This window comes from Tenrec ecaudatus, chromosome 14 (genome assembly GCF_050624435.1).
Source record: "Tenrec ecaudatus isolate mTenEca1 chromosome 14, mTenEca1.hap1, whole genome shotgun sequence".
Taxonomy (NCBI): Eukaryota; Metazoa; Chordata; class Mammalia; order Afrosoricida; family Tenrecidae; genus Tenrec; species Tenrec ecaudatus.
Genome location: NC_134543.1, coordinates 91,436,178 through 91,450,171, shown reverse-complemented (window position 1 = coordinate 91,450,171; position 13,994 = coordinate 91,436,178). Strand labels below are relative to the sequence as shown.

The window sequence follows — 13,994 nt, the reverse complement described above, 5'->3', positions numbered from 1 at the left end:
TTGAAGCTTTCTCAGATCCTGTGTATAACAGTTAGATATAATGATCTGTATTTCACTTTACTGTGTCTTCATATTTTTAACATTCTGTCTTGTTTTTGATAGCACATTATTAGTGACCTTCAGGTATCGTCTGATAGCATTTATGGATTTGACGTTTTCTGAACGTACTCTGATCTTGGGGGTTTTAATTTTCCTTATTATAGACATGCCATATTCATGGTGTGTTTTTTCAGTCTTTGTTTTTGTTTAGATATATATAGTTTTCTTCTTTTATTTCATATTTTGAGTAGTATAATGAGAATGTTTAGAGAACCCATTAGTATTATATCAACAGTAGTAAAGCTTTCTTAAACCAGAATATTATGTGTAATCTCAGTAACTAAGGTTGAAAAAATTTAGGATCTAAAGTTGTTTGAAATCTGAAACATTGTTATGCTTTTGATGACAGGTAATTGAAGACATATATGAGAAAGAAATTGTCAAATCAAGGTAGGAACCTGTTTATCTTATGTTGGGATTCGGGTTGGACCCAACTAGATTTTCTGTGAACTTTTATAATTTGGGACTTATTTTTGTCCCTTCTCTTCTCAGTTGGTGACTATCTGGTGACAAGAAAGAATTTATATCTAAATGTTAAAGAGCCATAAGTTATTTCTCTCCCTTTTTAAGTTTGCTTAAGACTAGAGGAAGTAAGTTGTATAGCATATATTTCATTTTTAAAGGAATATCTATTTCACATTGTCAGAGTTCATATTCTTTTTTTTAACCTGGAAAATGTACTTTATTATAAATAGAGGCAAATTCATACACAAATTTAGGAAAACAAACTCTGGGCATATTGCATGATTGACTCTTTTTTTCCCCCCATTCTACTTGAATATATGCCCTTGCCCATGTGACTTCATAGTTTTGTTCATAAACGAACAAATATGTCTCACGACCCCTTGTCTATACTCTGGGCCAAATCTGTTATCTTACCCCTTGATTTGTCCAATTGAATAAGGTAAAAGTTACAGTGTGCCTATTCTGAGCCTAGAGACAGATTTCAGAAAGCTATAATTCTTTGGCTTACCCTGTAGCGTACTTGCCATTTCCATGCACAGGCATGTACACACACACAATGTGTACTTGAGTCAGTTCATGGTCAAAAATTAGAGAAGATAAATATTAAGTCAAAGAACACCTTCCTGACCCGTTTACCACAGGCGATTCTAGTCTACATCAGCTACATCCATATTAAATCTACAGATAAATGAGTACTCTTTTTATTTTGGGGGGGGGGTGGTTCTACAGTTGTTGTTTTTTTAAATCATTTTATAACATTGCCAATTACCCTAGTAATGAGTAGCATATTACATGAATGATTAATATTTGCTGCCCTTGCCATTATCAGAATTAGCAGGTTTACCTTACATTATAAGAATTGGCAGGTGTACCTTACATATTTTTATTCCAAATTTAAAACTAAAATACTTAAATTTTTTTTTTATATTGAGTGCTTACTATATGCCAGAATCTATTCGGAGCACCTTGTACATATTAACACATATAACTTCCCAACCACGCTGAGTCATTTTACGGATGAAGAACTTGAGATAGAGAGAGAGAAAGGTTAAGTAACTTGTCCAGGATGCTTCCCAGTAGGTAGAAGTATTGTTCGTTGCCATCTCGTTGAATTCTGACTGATGGCCACCCTTTGTGTGCAGGGTAAGGGTGTTTCATTCAGGCTGTGACTTTTTTGAAGCAACTTGTCAAAAATTTTGCTGAGAAGCTGACACGGGTTCTGACATTATAAACTTTTGAACTACCTACTTCCAAATGCACTCTTTAAATAGATGATTAAAAAATAACCAACAATAATAGTGAACAGAAAAAAATCAGGCACAAATGAGTATGTATTGTGTGATTCCATTTATTTCAAATTCAAAAAGAAACAAAAGTAAATGACAGTGTTCATATCTGACTACTTGCATAGATGAGGAAAGAGGCAAGCAGGGGCTCCTGGATTGTGGGCAGTGCCCTGGGGGTTTGGGGCCTGGGTGGTCAGTTCACAGGTGTTGAGCTGAAAATAATTCCAAAGGCCATACCTACCCATTTAATTCCTTTTGTGTGCTATATTTCAATATGATTAATTAAAATATTTAGAATAAAAATATAATACAGTGGCAAAAGTAAATTGCTTTATAAGAGAGCTTCCCTTCTCTTTTTAAGTATAAAAACAATTTGTGTAAACTCACAATAGAAACAAACACACAAAAATGTTTGGGCCTAGAGAGTTCTAAAGAGCAGTGAGCGAGACCCGGGAAAACAAGGCAGGCCTGTGCGGTTCCCACTCTTGTTTAGATAAAGAAAAGTTCTGGCTCCTTGTCATAATCATGTATTCATTGCCTTAGCAGCCAGTAGAGTATGATACTGAATTAGGGAAACAAAGTTAGTTATAAGCGCCCAGAAGCTGTTCTGTACACACTGGGCATTGCGTGACCATGTAATTAAAGTGCTGTCTACGGATGGAGAGCGAGGAGTGTCACTGCAGATGACCTGTCCACTCTTTGGCCTGGCTGACCTACAAGCTAGTACATTGAGAAGTGCTGTCCTTGTGCTTTTGCCTGATCAAAACCACGATTTCATTCTCCTTACAGTTCTGTGACAGTGCATCCTCGCTGAAACTGTTTCAGAGATCAGAAGTCAGTGGGAAAAGATTTGGACAGGATCATGGTTTCCTGGGGATTATAAATTCATAATGCCTGTGTTTAATTTTCAAAGCCGATGACTATTATCTAGTGGCAGTCTTCTGGTCTGGCTACTCTATTTCTAGTACACAAAATGAGAAAAGTGTCTGACAATTGAACCTGACTTTGGATCAATACTCCTTGACTGCCAAGTCATGTATTTGTGTTAAGCAAAGTATTTCTATTAAAAAGAGACAGTAATGAAGTAAAATAACTTATATTCCCTTTTCAATTTTCTAATCTTTTAGGTTTAATATTGAGACTAGGAACCCTATAAAATTATTCCCACATTCGCAATTCAGATACACATGTCTGGTGTACTTTTAGGAGAGCAAGGCTGTACAGCAGGATATTTCATTTGAGTACTAATGAAAAATATGTTTGCTAGTACGTAAGTTAAAACATATCAGCTAAGCCTTGGACTGCTAACTGCACGGTCACTGGTTCAAGGCTGCCAGTCAGAAAGATAAGTCTTAACTGGTCTCATAGAGATTTGCCGTGTCTGCTCAGTGGCAGTGGGTTTGGAAGTTGAAACTGGCTGTCTTGACCACTGTGACTGTCTGGTGAACATGGATAAATATCCGTGATTTGGTTTAAATTGTCTAGATTTATTCATCAAGATGCTTGTTTCCCCACTTTGTAATACTGCTGATTGAATTTGTTAAATAAGTAGGATGTAATTTCACTTAAGTACATATTCTTGGACAACTTTAAAAATAAGCAAAGCGACCCTGGAACAAAATGGAAACATATTAAAAAAAGTAACTTTATTTTTAGTGCATATTAAAATGTCCTTGTTCTCATGTGTGAATTAATGTTAAAAGGTTTCAGTATGCATTGGCATTGATAACTGTAATATCTACATGTGCTATTAAAATGATTTTATTATTTTTATAATTTAGATTTGCCATTCGAAAGATAATGCTTCTGGAATTTAGGTGAGTATCCATATACTCAAGTATACTTTGATGAGGGTAAAGATGATCATGTGATTTATTTTTTAGTTATACTTTCTGCATAGTTTGATGTAGTGTTTACATGTTGGGTTTTGGCTGAGAGGTCAGCAGCTCGAAACCACCATCCACTCTGTGGGAGAAAGATGAGGCTTTCTATTCTTGTGAAGAATTCAGTCTCAGGAAGCCACACGGGCAGTCCCACTCTGCCTGTAGGGTCGCTATGAGTTGTAAACGACTCGATGGCAATGTGTTTGACTGAGAGGAAAATGATTTAAAAGTTGTAAAGGTTAGTATTTTTTATGTCAACTTATTTTGGAATGTGTGTATGATACTGTATGGAATATTGTTTGGAATGTTTGGAATATTGTCTGGAATGTTTGTTTTCAAAGATTTGGTCTTATCAGTATAACTTGTCTTTGGAGTTGTTTCTTACTAGTTAAGAAATTGTGCTGAGCAATTTATAAACTCTTACTTGAATCTAGTGATTGAATTATAAACTCTTCCTTTAGTGATCAGCGGCATTTAAAGTGAAACAATTTCCTTTTTTTTCTCTCTGCTAAGCTATATTGTCCATTATAATAGTAGAAGAGATAATGGAACCAAATCAGTACAGCGATAACAACCAATATTAAATTAGAATTCTATACTTAGTTAAATTTTATGAAGTAGAGCACCTTTAGGACAGCTGAATTCACATTACCAGACTTGCTAATGAAAGGACAATTACATAACTCAGGAAGGAATTTTTACTCTTTCCCCCAATAGTTTCATTGGCATTTAATTCACATATCCTATAGTTCAGTAGTTTATTCACATCAAGGAGAGTTGTACAGTTTTCACCACCACCATTTTTGGAACATTTCTTCATTCTTATACTTGCTGTTATTAGCTCCCCACTTGCCTCTAACCTTCCCTGTTCTAACTGCAAGGAACCATTCATCCAATGACTGTCCTGGACTTCATATACCGAAAAGCATGCAACGATAAATCAAACTAATAACACAAAATAGAGAAAAACTTCAACTGAAAAGTAGAAAATAGTAAAATCTAGAACACATTTAAATGGATCATAAGGGAGATCAAGTGATAGATTGCTAAATTTTAATCTAACTGCATCTATGACAATTCACTTTTCACTGCATTCTGCATGTTAGCCGGGTTTTTCATATCTTTGGTCCATGAGTATAGGGTCTTAATCCATGTATATTCAGAGCATTATGAAGTCTGTTATGGCAGATGTAGTTAGGTAAAAATGGAGTATCTTATTTGATCTCCCCTTTGACTTTTCTTTCTTTCATTTAGCTGAAGCAGCTTTAAAATGAGTCAAAGGGGAGATCAAATAATAAGATACAACATTTTTACCGAACTACATCTGCCATAACAGACTTCATAATGCTCTGTCTGATAACAGGGCTTTTCCATCCTTTAGCTATGTTCAGAGGGGAATCACCAGAGGCTTAACCCAGGTGTGGGCCTTTCAAATGGATTTTGTCCTCCATAGCCTTCTGCAGACCAGTTGTTCACAATTTTAAGCTCTGGTATCATTCCCTCCTTTAGATTTGGATTATATTACGTCTAATCCTTGGATCACACAGGCTAGTGTGCTTCTTTCATATGGACTTAGTTGACACCGCACTTAGTTGGCTGCTTGTTTGGGAAAAAGAAAACAACGCCTTTAAGACCCTCGATGGTATTCTTTTGATAGGCAGTCACCATCTAGTTTCTTCACTACACTTTGCTATAGCTTCCCTGTCTAAACTGATCCCTTCATGAGGACAAGCAGCCAACAGAGCCATGCCATACAAGCCAATTGTTCCTACATTGGGCCTAGAATTATATGCAAGCCCAAAACCCATTCATGAACCTATGGTTTAAATATGTCCCTGGTTCAACTTAGAGACATCATTGTCATTTTATGTTAGAGAATATTATCAACGCACAATATTATAGTGCATCCCTTCCACTGGCATCAAATCAGTGGTAACGTGTAGTGATCCTGTAGGGAAGGGTAGAACTGCCCCTTCAGTCTCTAAGCCTGCAGATCTTTACTGGAGTAGAAAACCTCATCTTTCCCCTGTGGAGCTGGCTGGTGGTTTTGAACTACTGACCTTATGGTTAGCAGGCCAATGTGTAACCACTACACACTGATAGTGTCATGAGTTAGCCAATGGTATATGATTTAAAACACTGTTGAGAAAAGGAAATTTTCACAAGTACAGGCCAGCAATGAACCACAATACATGAATTACTGACTTGAACAGATTGAACTCTTAAAGGACTGGATACTGTTTACACACACAATGGTGGTTGGTGATAAATCTTCCAACAATATTCATTTACAACAGCAGAGCCACACCTTCCATGTCAATACATATCATAATGAAGTGAGGAGGGCATTAAAATAGTAAGTATATGTAGTTCCAGACCACCATTCATTGGGCACTCTTCAGGTAAGAGTCAAACAAAAGTCTACCAAGTCTGTGTTCGTGGGCTTGGGCTGGTAGTTCACTGCTGCTTGTCACATGAGGGCATTTCAGCCTGAAGCCCGGTGACTACAGGTGAATTCGAGATAAAACCCAGTTCACTTAGTGTAAAGAGTACTGAAGTGTCATGTGGAGCATTTTGATCATTGTTTCAGACAAAATTTTATTTATTTTATTGTGAGAAAGACGATCAATGATAGACCCATGCAAACACCCGTGAGAGCAGAATCATTAGAGGAAGTAGAAAAGCAATAGTACTATAAATCACCAAAACACAAAATTGTGAGACTGCAAACCTTTTCCAGAGCACAGTTTCATCTTCTTCGTGCAGAGCAGCCTGTGGGTCTTAACCACCAACCTTACAGCCATCAGCTCCTCACCTAACGCATGATGCCATCAGTCTTCTCTGTATTATAAAAGTGTCTACAATCCTTAGCAGGTGGTGTGTGTGTGTGTGTGTGAAGTAGTTGAAAGGTTAGGCATGCGGGTTAATTTAGTGAAGAATTAAAAAGGCTTTTATTTTCACTGAAAGTTAAAATGAGAACTTTGGCACCTTAGCGGAAAAAGCCAGTACCATGAAAACCAACTTACGTTGACTACCTTGTGAATTAAATATTAAAAGCTTCTTTTTGATTACGTCTCTAAGTTTCTGTGAGTCTTTTGGTCGTGATGTGAGTCAGCATGAATGTCTCAGATTCATTTAACGCGGAAAATGCCATCATTTCATTTTGCTTTAGATCTGTTAGCAGATAGTTTTGTTGATGTTTTTCTTGCTTTCACATCCCGAAGCACCTTAGGGGAGGAAATATCTGGTGGTGTGTGGTAATAATCATGTATGTCAGTAATTTTTGTAGCCTGCCAAGTTGTGAGTATAAGACTCTCATTTAAACAAAAAAAAGTCTCTCATTTTATAAAGCCGCATTTGCTGCAGGAACCCATGATCTAGATGGCAGATCAATGTTGAATCATTCTCAAATAATAAATATCAGATTTCAAAATGTATTTTGAAAGTTTTGAATAATTGCTTTTCCAAGTGAGTGGCACATTGCAGAGGGAAGTGGTTACAAATGACATGTTCTGGGCTTTTTTTCCCACTTCACAGCCAGTATCTCGAAAATTACCTCTGGATGAATTATTCCCCGGAGGTGTCCAGCAAGGCCTACTTAATGTCAATCTGCTGTATGGTGAATGAGAAGTTCAGAGAAAATGTCCCTGCATGGGAGGTAACAGACTGAAATTACTTTATGGCTTTCATACTGTGCCACCTCGGCCATTGCAAAGTAGCAGAACTTGTTGCTGACAATAAGTAGTGCTTTTAGGAGCAGCACGTTGTCCCTTGCTAAAGTAGATTTTGAGAAAAGAATGGCTGTAGGAAAGACAGTATCGGTCTTTTGTTTCCAATATTTCCTTCAAATTAATTTACTATGAAATCAGGAATTTTCCATGTAGAGTTATTTTTGTGCTTTGAATTAAAAATAGCATAAGTTGTAAAGACTTAACTGCTACATCTGGAGCTGGCCAAATGAAGTTTGCATTAATAATTACAAGCAGGTTGTACTAGAATGAAATAATATATTGTTTTAAGCAGGGAACATATATTTGTAGTTTTGTCTGCGTAGCGTTTCCAAGTCAAGACAGCAGGTGTCTATGGTATAGTTTATGTTGTCGCTCTGCCCCTGTCTTTGTGTTGTTGCAACAGAGGCGTGGTCAGTTGAGGGCCAGCATCTAACTTTCCCTGCTCACCTTAAAGTGGTCAGCTCATCCAAGTCTCTCCCGCCCACCACGTTACGTGGATGGAGGAAAGCCGTGGCACTTCTCATCCGGTGTAGGCGGTGTTCTCCAGTGTGGGAAGGTGGTAGACTGTTTCTGATAAAACTGGACTGCTCTCTCGAGTTCTTTAAGTGGTGGAAATCTCAGGGCAGATGACAGCCCAAACTCAGCTGTGTTTATTATTGAGAGTTTTCGGGAATTTCTTGTAGTTGCTTCAAGCTAATGTAGGTGAGAGGGAGAAACTGTTGAGTCAGAGAATGACCTGATCATTCTCATTGCATGTTAATAAAAAGCACTTGGATGATTAGGGCTTGAAAGAGATACAAACAACATTAAGAGAAGAGGAAACACGTGGATTTCCAAACTGGAACTGATTGGAGTCGGTAACTGAAGGGAAGGGTGTTGTTTTCAATAACCTTCCCGGGGTGGGCATCCGAATAAAATCAGTGAAGGAGCCATTCATTTGCTGAGATCGGTAATAGAGAAAGAATAGAAGAAGATTTTGGAGGTGCCAAGCGTGTGTCGCATTTTGGACAAACTGAGTTTAAGTTGCGTTGGAATAGCTGGATGATTTATGTGGTGGACAGCAGAATCTACGGATTTAGATCAGTGCTTCCCTAAGGGGGTCCTTTCATCCCCAGGGAGCACTGGGATGATCTGGGGGTGGGGGGCTGCAAAAATACATACATTTTATTCTGGTTTATTGGGTATTATATAAAATTTTAAGTTGCCACAGGGGTGCTGAGTCAATTTGCTCTTTTTCTGAAAAGGGGGGGGGTAAGCCAAATAAGCTTGGGAACTTTGATTTAAAGCTAAGGAGAGATCTAGACTGATGGTATGTAGGTAGAATCAGCATATGGGTGCTGACATCATGGCAAGGGACCAAGAAGAATGAGGATAGAATTGAGAACACTGCCGTGTAAGTAACTCTGGAGGCATAGTGGTTACCTGTGGGGCCGCTAACCGGAAGGGTTAGCAGTTCAGATCCACCAGCTATCCCTGCGGCAGAGATGAAGTTTTGTACTCCTGTAAAGAATTACAGTCTCAGAAGCTCACAGGGACAATTCTACCCACTCTGTAAAGATGCTCTGAGTCAGAATTGACTCGATGACAATGAGTTGATTTTGTGGGGAGTGAAGTCGTGGAGACATGAACACAATGAGAAGATGTTGAGAGTTAATAAGACTCCTTTGGGCCTCACACCTATATATCGCTTCAGGAGATTGGTAATAAAGTATAAGAAAAAGACATCTGTATTTCACCATAGAAAAATGAAATAAATTAGAGCCATTGGTTCATTTGTTGAAGGTTTCTGCAGCTCTCTTTTTCCTGCCAGCAACCGGTACTTGAGCCACTACTGTTAATCATAAGTAATGTTTTTTATACAGGTGAAAAGATTTTTTCATTTGTTAGCATACTATTAAAATCTGCCCAAATTACATGAGCAAGTCAATTCAAAAAGAAATTTATTTTTTCTCTTTTCAGACGTTTAAGAAGAAACCAGACCACTTTCCGTTCTTTTTCAAGTGCATCTTGAAGGCAGCACTAGCCGAAACTGATGGGGAATTCTCACTTCATGAGCAGACCGTCTTACTGCTTTTTCTTGACCACTGCTTCAATAGTTTGGTAATTTTACCTTATCGTTTGAGATAATTTACAAATTCTCTTGTTTCCCAGCTTGCTATTAAATAAAATTGTCTTTGTAGCCAACCCCTTGTATCTATAGGAGGAGAGATTTTATAAGACTTGTTTCCTTCTTGCTTTGGACTTTCTCTCTCTTGTCTACCCAAATTGTAAGGAAAATGATATTAAGAACTGAAATCTCTAAGGTAGAGCAGGAAAATGAGAAGCAGCAAAGAGTGGTTCATATGAAGTTGGATTAGCAAGATCTGGGCTAGAAGCTGCACATGTCTTGGTTAGTTTGTATTTGTGCTTAATGCGCAGGCCATCTACCCAACAGAGGAGTTACCTTGAGTTGACTGATTAAGGCCAGTTGTGGATTATCTTTGAAAGTGTTGTGTACTGATAGATTTTCATCCTTAAAAAGATTCTCTTCTAAAGCAGTGAATACTTACAGTAAGTAATATTTCATTTGTGCTTCCCTGCTGTGGTTCTGTGAAAGTATGCCCATGTTTATTTAAAGATAGTGCTTCAGAATTGATAATACACTTGGACCTGTGCAGTAAAATGAATGCAATTCTTTTTTACTCAGAAGACTTAAATGTTAATTGTCAGTATCAGAAAGATAGTTTGCTGTTTCCTGTTTGTAACATGTACCACCTTAGAGGGATATTTGGTTAAAAAATAAATAAAATTTACCTCTAGTAAGTTAGAATTTTGGAGGTCGCTCTTACCTCTTAAACATTTATTAAAAGAAAGAGAACCAGTGTAAATTAATGTCAATAGATGTGGGTCTTGTCAGAAATGTAACTAGGTTTGATTAGTAGTTTGGTGTTAGGTTTAGCCAGCCTTGCTGTTGTTAGTTGCTTTTGAGTCAGGTTTTTTTGTGTTTTTTTTTTTTTACATTTTACTGGGGCTCGTACAGTTCTTACCACCATCCATACACCCATCCATTGTGTCAAGCACATTTGTTGCCCTCATCAGGGCATTATTTTGTCATGTCTTACACTGTCCGACGTCCTTTCGCCCATGGTCCAGCGTGTCAGGGCATGCTGCTCCCTGGGTTCCTAAAGCTGCGATCTTGGGAGAAGCAGATGGCCAGCCCCTTTTCTTCCACAGCCGCAGAGTGGACTCAGAACCCCAACCTTTCCGCTTAGCAGCCAACTCCTTAGCCATTGTACAGCCAGAGCTCCGGAGGGCAGCCCCATAACAATCCCAGGACATTAAGCTTCCCACTTTGCCAACTTTATTTAGTATTAGAATGGGACCCTTCTTAAAGTGTTGAACTTCTTAATATTAAAATAGCATTAATTTGAAACTATTGGTGTCATGTTCCCCACCCAGGATGTAAATAAGTAAAAGTGTGCTTTCTGTAAGGATTGAAATAGAAGTACTGGGGACGCCCTAACCTTGCTTCCTGAATGCTTTCAACAGGAAGTAGACTTGATCCGGAGTCAAGTGCAGCAGCTCATCTCCCTTCCGATGTGGATGGGTTTGCAACCTGTAAGTATCGAATTTTAGAAATGTGGACTATTGGGTTCAGAGTCTATACTTTGAATATGAAGGTAAATATGGTAGCTAAAAGTTCTCTTTCCTGCTTGGAAATTCGAAGTTACTCTATATTATTTTTATTATAGATGTAATTCTTTTTTTAGTTTTAAAACGGAATTAAAAGATAATGTGATTTTTCCACGAACTTTTTGGAGCCCCTTTGAATACTTCACCCAGTAACATTATTGTAAGCTGAAATATATACATACATGTATGAGTGATATATGTAGATAGATAGAGAACAAGAATTCAAGTGTTGTTTATTGAAGAGAGGGGATAATATAGGGAGAGTACGTATTGTCCTCACACAGTTCTTTGGATGAGACTAAATACTGACTTACTGTATTTACTTTGAGGTTTATAAGCCACGAAGGAGTTCTGCAGCATGTTTAATATTAACAACTTTTTTTTCATCTAGACTTTTTTTTTTTAAGAATTTTTACTGTCAATTCCATGATGGTGTTACAGAGCAGATCAGTTTTCCATTCATCTGTTTATTGTATACATTTTGTTTCATGATAGTGTTTGTTCCCTGTAATTCCTGTTTCCATTTCCCATTCTTTTTTATTTATAATAATTTTATTGGGGCTCTTACAACAATCCATACATACATCCACCGTGACAAGCATATTTGTACATATGTTGCCATCGTCATTTTGGAAACATTTAAACAAATTTTAAAATTTAAGTTATTTTATTGGGGGCTCGTACAACTCTTATTGCAATTCATGTGTACATCCATTGCATCAAGCACATTTGTACACTTGTTGCCCCATCCCCTTCTTTAATACCGGTATGAATATTGTTCTTGGGAAAATGCTGCCCTTTTGATCTTAAATGGTCATTCTTAAGTGTGTGTTGTTCTCTGGTGCCTTGTTCCTCAATGTTTGACTGAAAATGGAGCCATCCCTGCAGGGGATTGAGGCTTATGGAGAGGTCCTGCCATTCTCTGACAGTAAGCGTGGTCTGTTTCCACCGTAGCAAATTTGTGTTGAACGATGTTTCTGTGCTAGAGTCACATGCACAGTTCTTAGGGAGTAAAGTTAAAACTCACGTTTCCATAGTATGCTTTCTTCAGAATGATATTTTCTGCACACACCCAACTATGCAAGCACATTTATGGATCACAGTTGATGAGAATGAAAACCTAATGTGCTAAATTCATTATAAATAATGAATAGTAATTGATAAATGATCCACTACCATGTGAGAAAAATATATTGATGTGTGTATTTTCACATGTGGTAATTATTCAATATTTATTTTTCAAACATTTTAAGGCTTAAATGTTATGTTCATAAGCTTAATGCTCACATTTTTAGAGATGTAAATTTTTGATACTGAAAATAAAAATATCTTTAATTGATTATTGTCCTTAGAATCTTGACTAGAAGTTTATTTTGATTTTTTTCTATTAACAAGTATTAAAGTTGATTAGTTTTTCAGAGTATGGTTATTAGTTTCTAAGCTTTTAGCTTTGTCATGCTGTTTTCAGGTTTTGTGACATTGTGCTGTCATGTTAATATATACGAGAGCGTCAGAGTATTGGAATTGCAGGATAATGGTACTTTTCCACAACCGTTTTGAAGCATCCTCGTATTAGAGATCGAGTTAGTAGCTGTCATGCTGTCTACCTTGTAAAAGATGAGGTTACTGGTTTTCATGTCATGTCTCTCTGTTAGGCACGATTGGAATTAGAATTAAAAAAGACACGCAAGCTAAGGAAATTCTGGAACTTAATTAAAAAGAATGATGAAAAGATGGAGCCAGAAGCAAGAGAACAGTACGTTGAAATGCTTCACACCTTGTTGATTTATTGTGCTGGGTTGTCGGTTTCTTTTATATGTAGTTGAGCTCAAATGAATGTTAGTAAATGCTCTTACTTACGGCTGTCCGGTGAGTTTAGCCCCGGAGGTCTAAAGGAGAAGGCACACTACTACCTTAATCTCACATCTCCTGGCACCAGAGCCAACTTTTCATTCTCTTTCTCCCTCACTCTGAACAGTGACTTGCCCACGATCCAGCCATTTTTATATATTCACTAAACAAGTGCCGAGTGCTTCCTTGGCTTTTGCACAGGGATGCCGTGTATACGCTTCTCCTTGCTCCGCCAGCATGCTTAGGCTGCGGGGACTCGTTCTGCAGAAATGCAGGATGACTGAGTCATTCTATGACTGCCACACCACTGAGAATCATGGCCCAGCCCAGCTGACGTCTAGAACCTCCACCCTCCCAGCCGGTGGTGGTCTCACTTTACACCTGGGCACTAGTACGCAGGATGTACACTGATAATGCATGACAGAGGGTTTTTTTTGCTATTGTTGTAATTATCAAATGAAGGCTGCTGAGATAGTTGATAAGTGAAGAGAATGCATATGTATGTGACCATTATTTTTCTCCATGCTTATTCTCCCAGGCTTATCCTCCAAGGTCTAGCCCTTATAGATAGTTCTCAATCTTCTCCAGACTCTTCAGGCCACCAGTCCGACTTTTCTTCCTCACTCTCTGACAGTGACTGTGACACCCTTCAACCATCATTTATTCACCCACTAAACAATTGTGTGTGTTTATTATTTTTGCCAGATACTAGACATTGGGGATGTAGCAGAAAAGAAAAATAATTTCTGCTCTTCTGGAGCTTATAGTCTAGTTGGAGAGACAGCAATAAACAGGAGAGTTATGTTATATTAGAGGATCAGTACTAATGAGAAAAATATCTCAGGTATAGAGACCAAAGCAACAAATAATGGTGTGTGTATATGTAGGGCGGTATAAGGGTTAGATTTTAGATCGAAAGACCAAGAAGCCCTTATTGCACTGAGAACATACGAGAAATGACTGGAGGTGAGTTGGTCATGAGCTACCTGAGGAATGAGCTTTTCAGA

General features: G+C 37.8%; 1 protein-coding gene across 1 annotated transcript in view; it reads left to right on the top strand.

The window, feature by feature from the left end:
* AQR (aquarius intron-binding spliceosomal factor) overlaps positions 1–13,994 on the top strand; it is a 104,517-nt gene that overhangs the window by 5,026 nt on the left and 85,497 nt on the right. The window contains exons 3-8 of the mRNA XM_075530610.1: positions 449–489; positions 3,632–3,667; positions 7,271–7,391; positions 9,424–9,564; positions 10,993–11,061; positions 12,792–12,892. Of these exons, the coding sequence (XP_075386725.1) occupies positions 449–489; positions 3,632–3,667; positions 7,271–7,391; positions 9,424–9,564; positions 10,993–11,061; positions 12,792–12,892 (509 nt within the window). The remainder of the gene's footprint in view (positions 1–448; positions 490–3,631; positions 3,668–7,270; positions 7,392–9,423; positions 9,565–10,992; positions 11,062–12,791; positions 12,893–13,994) is intronic.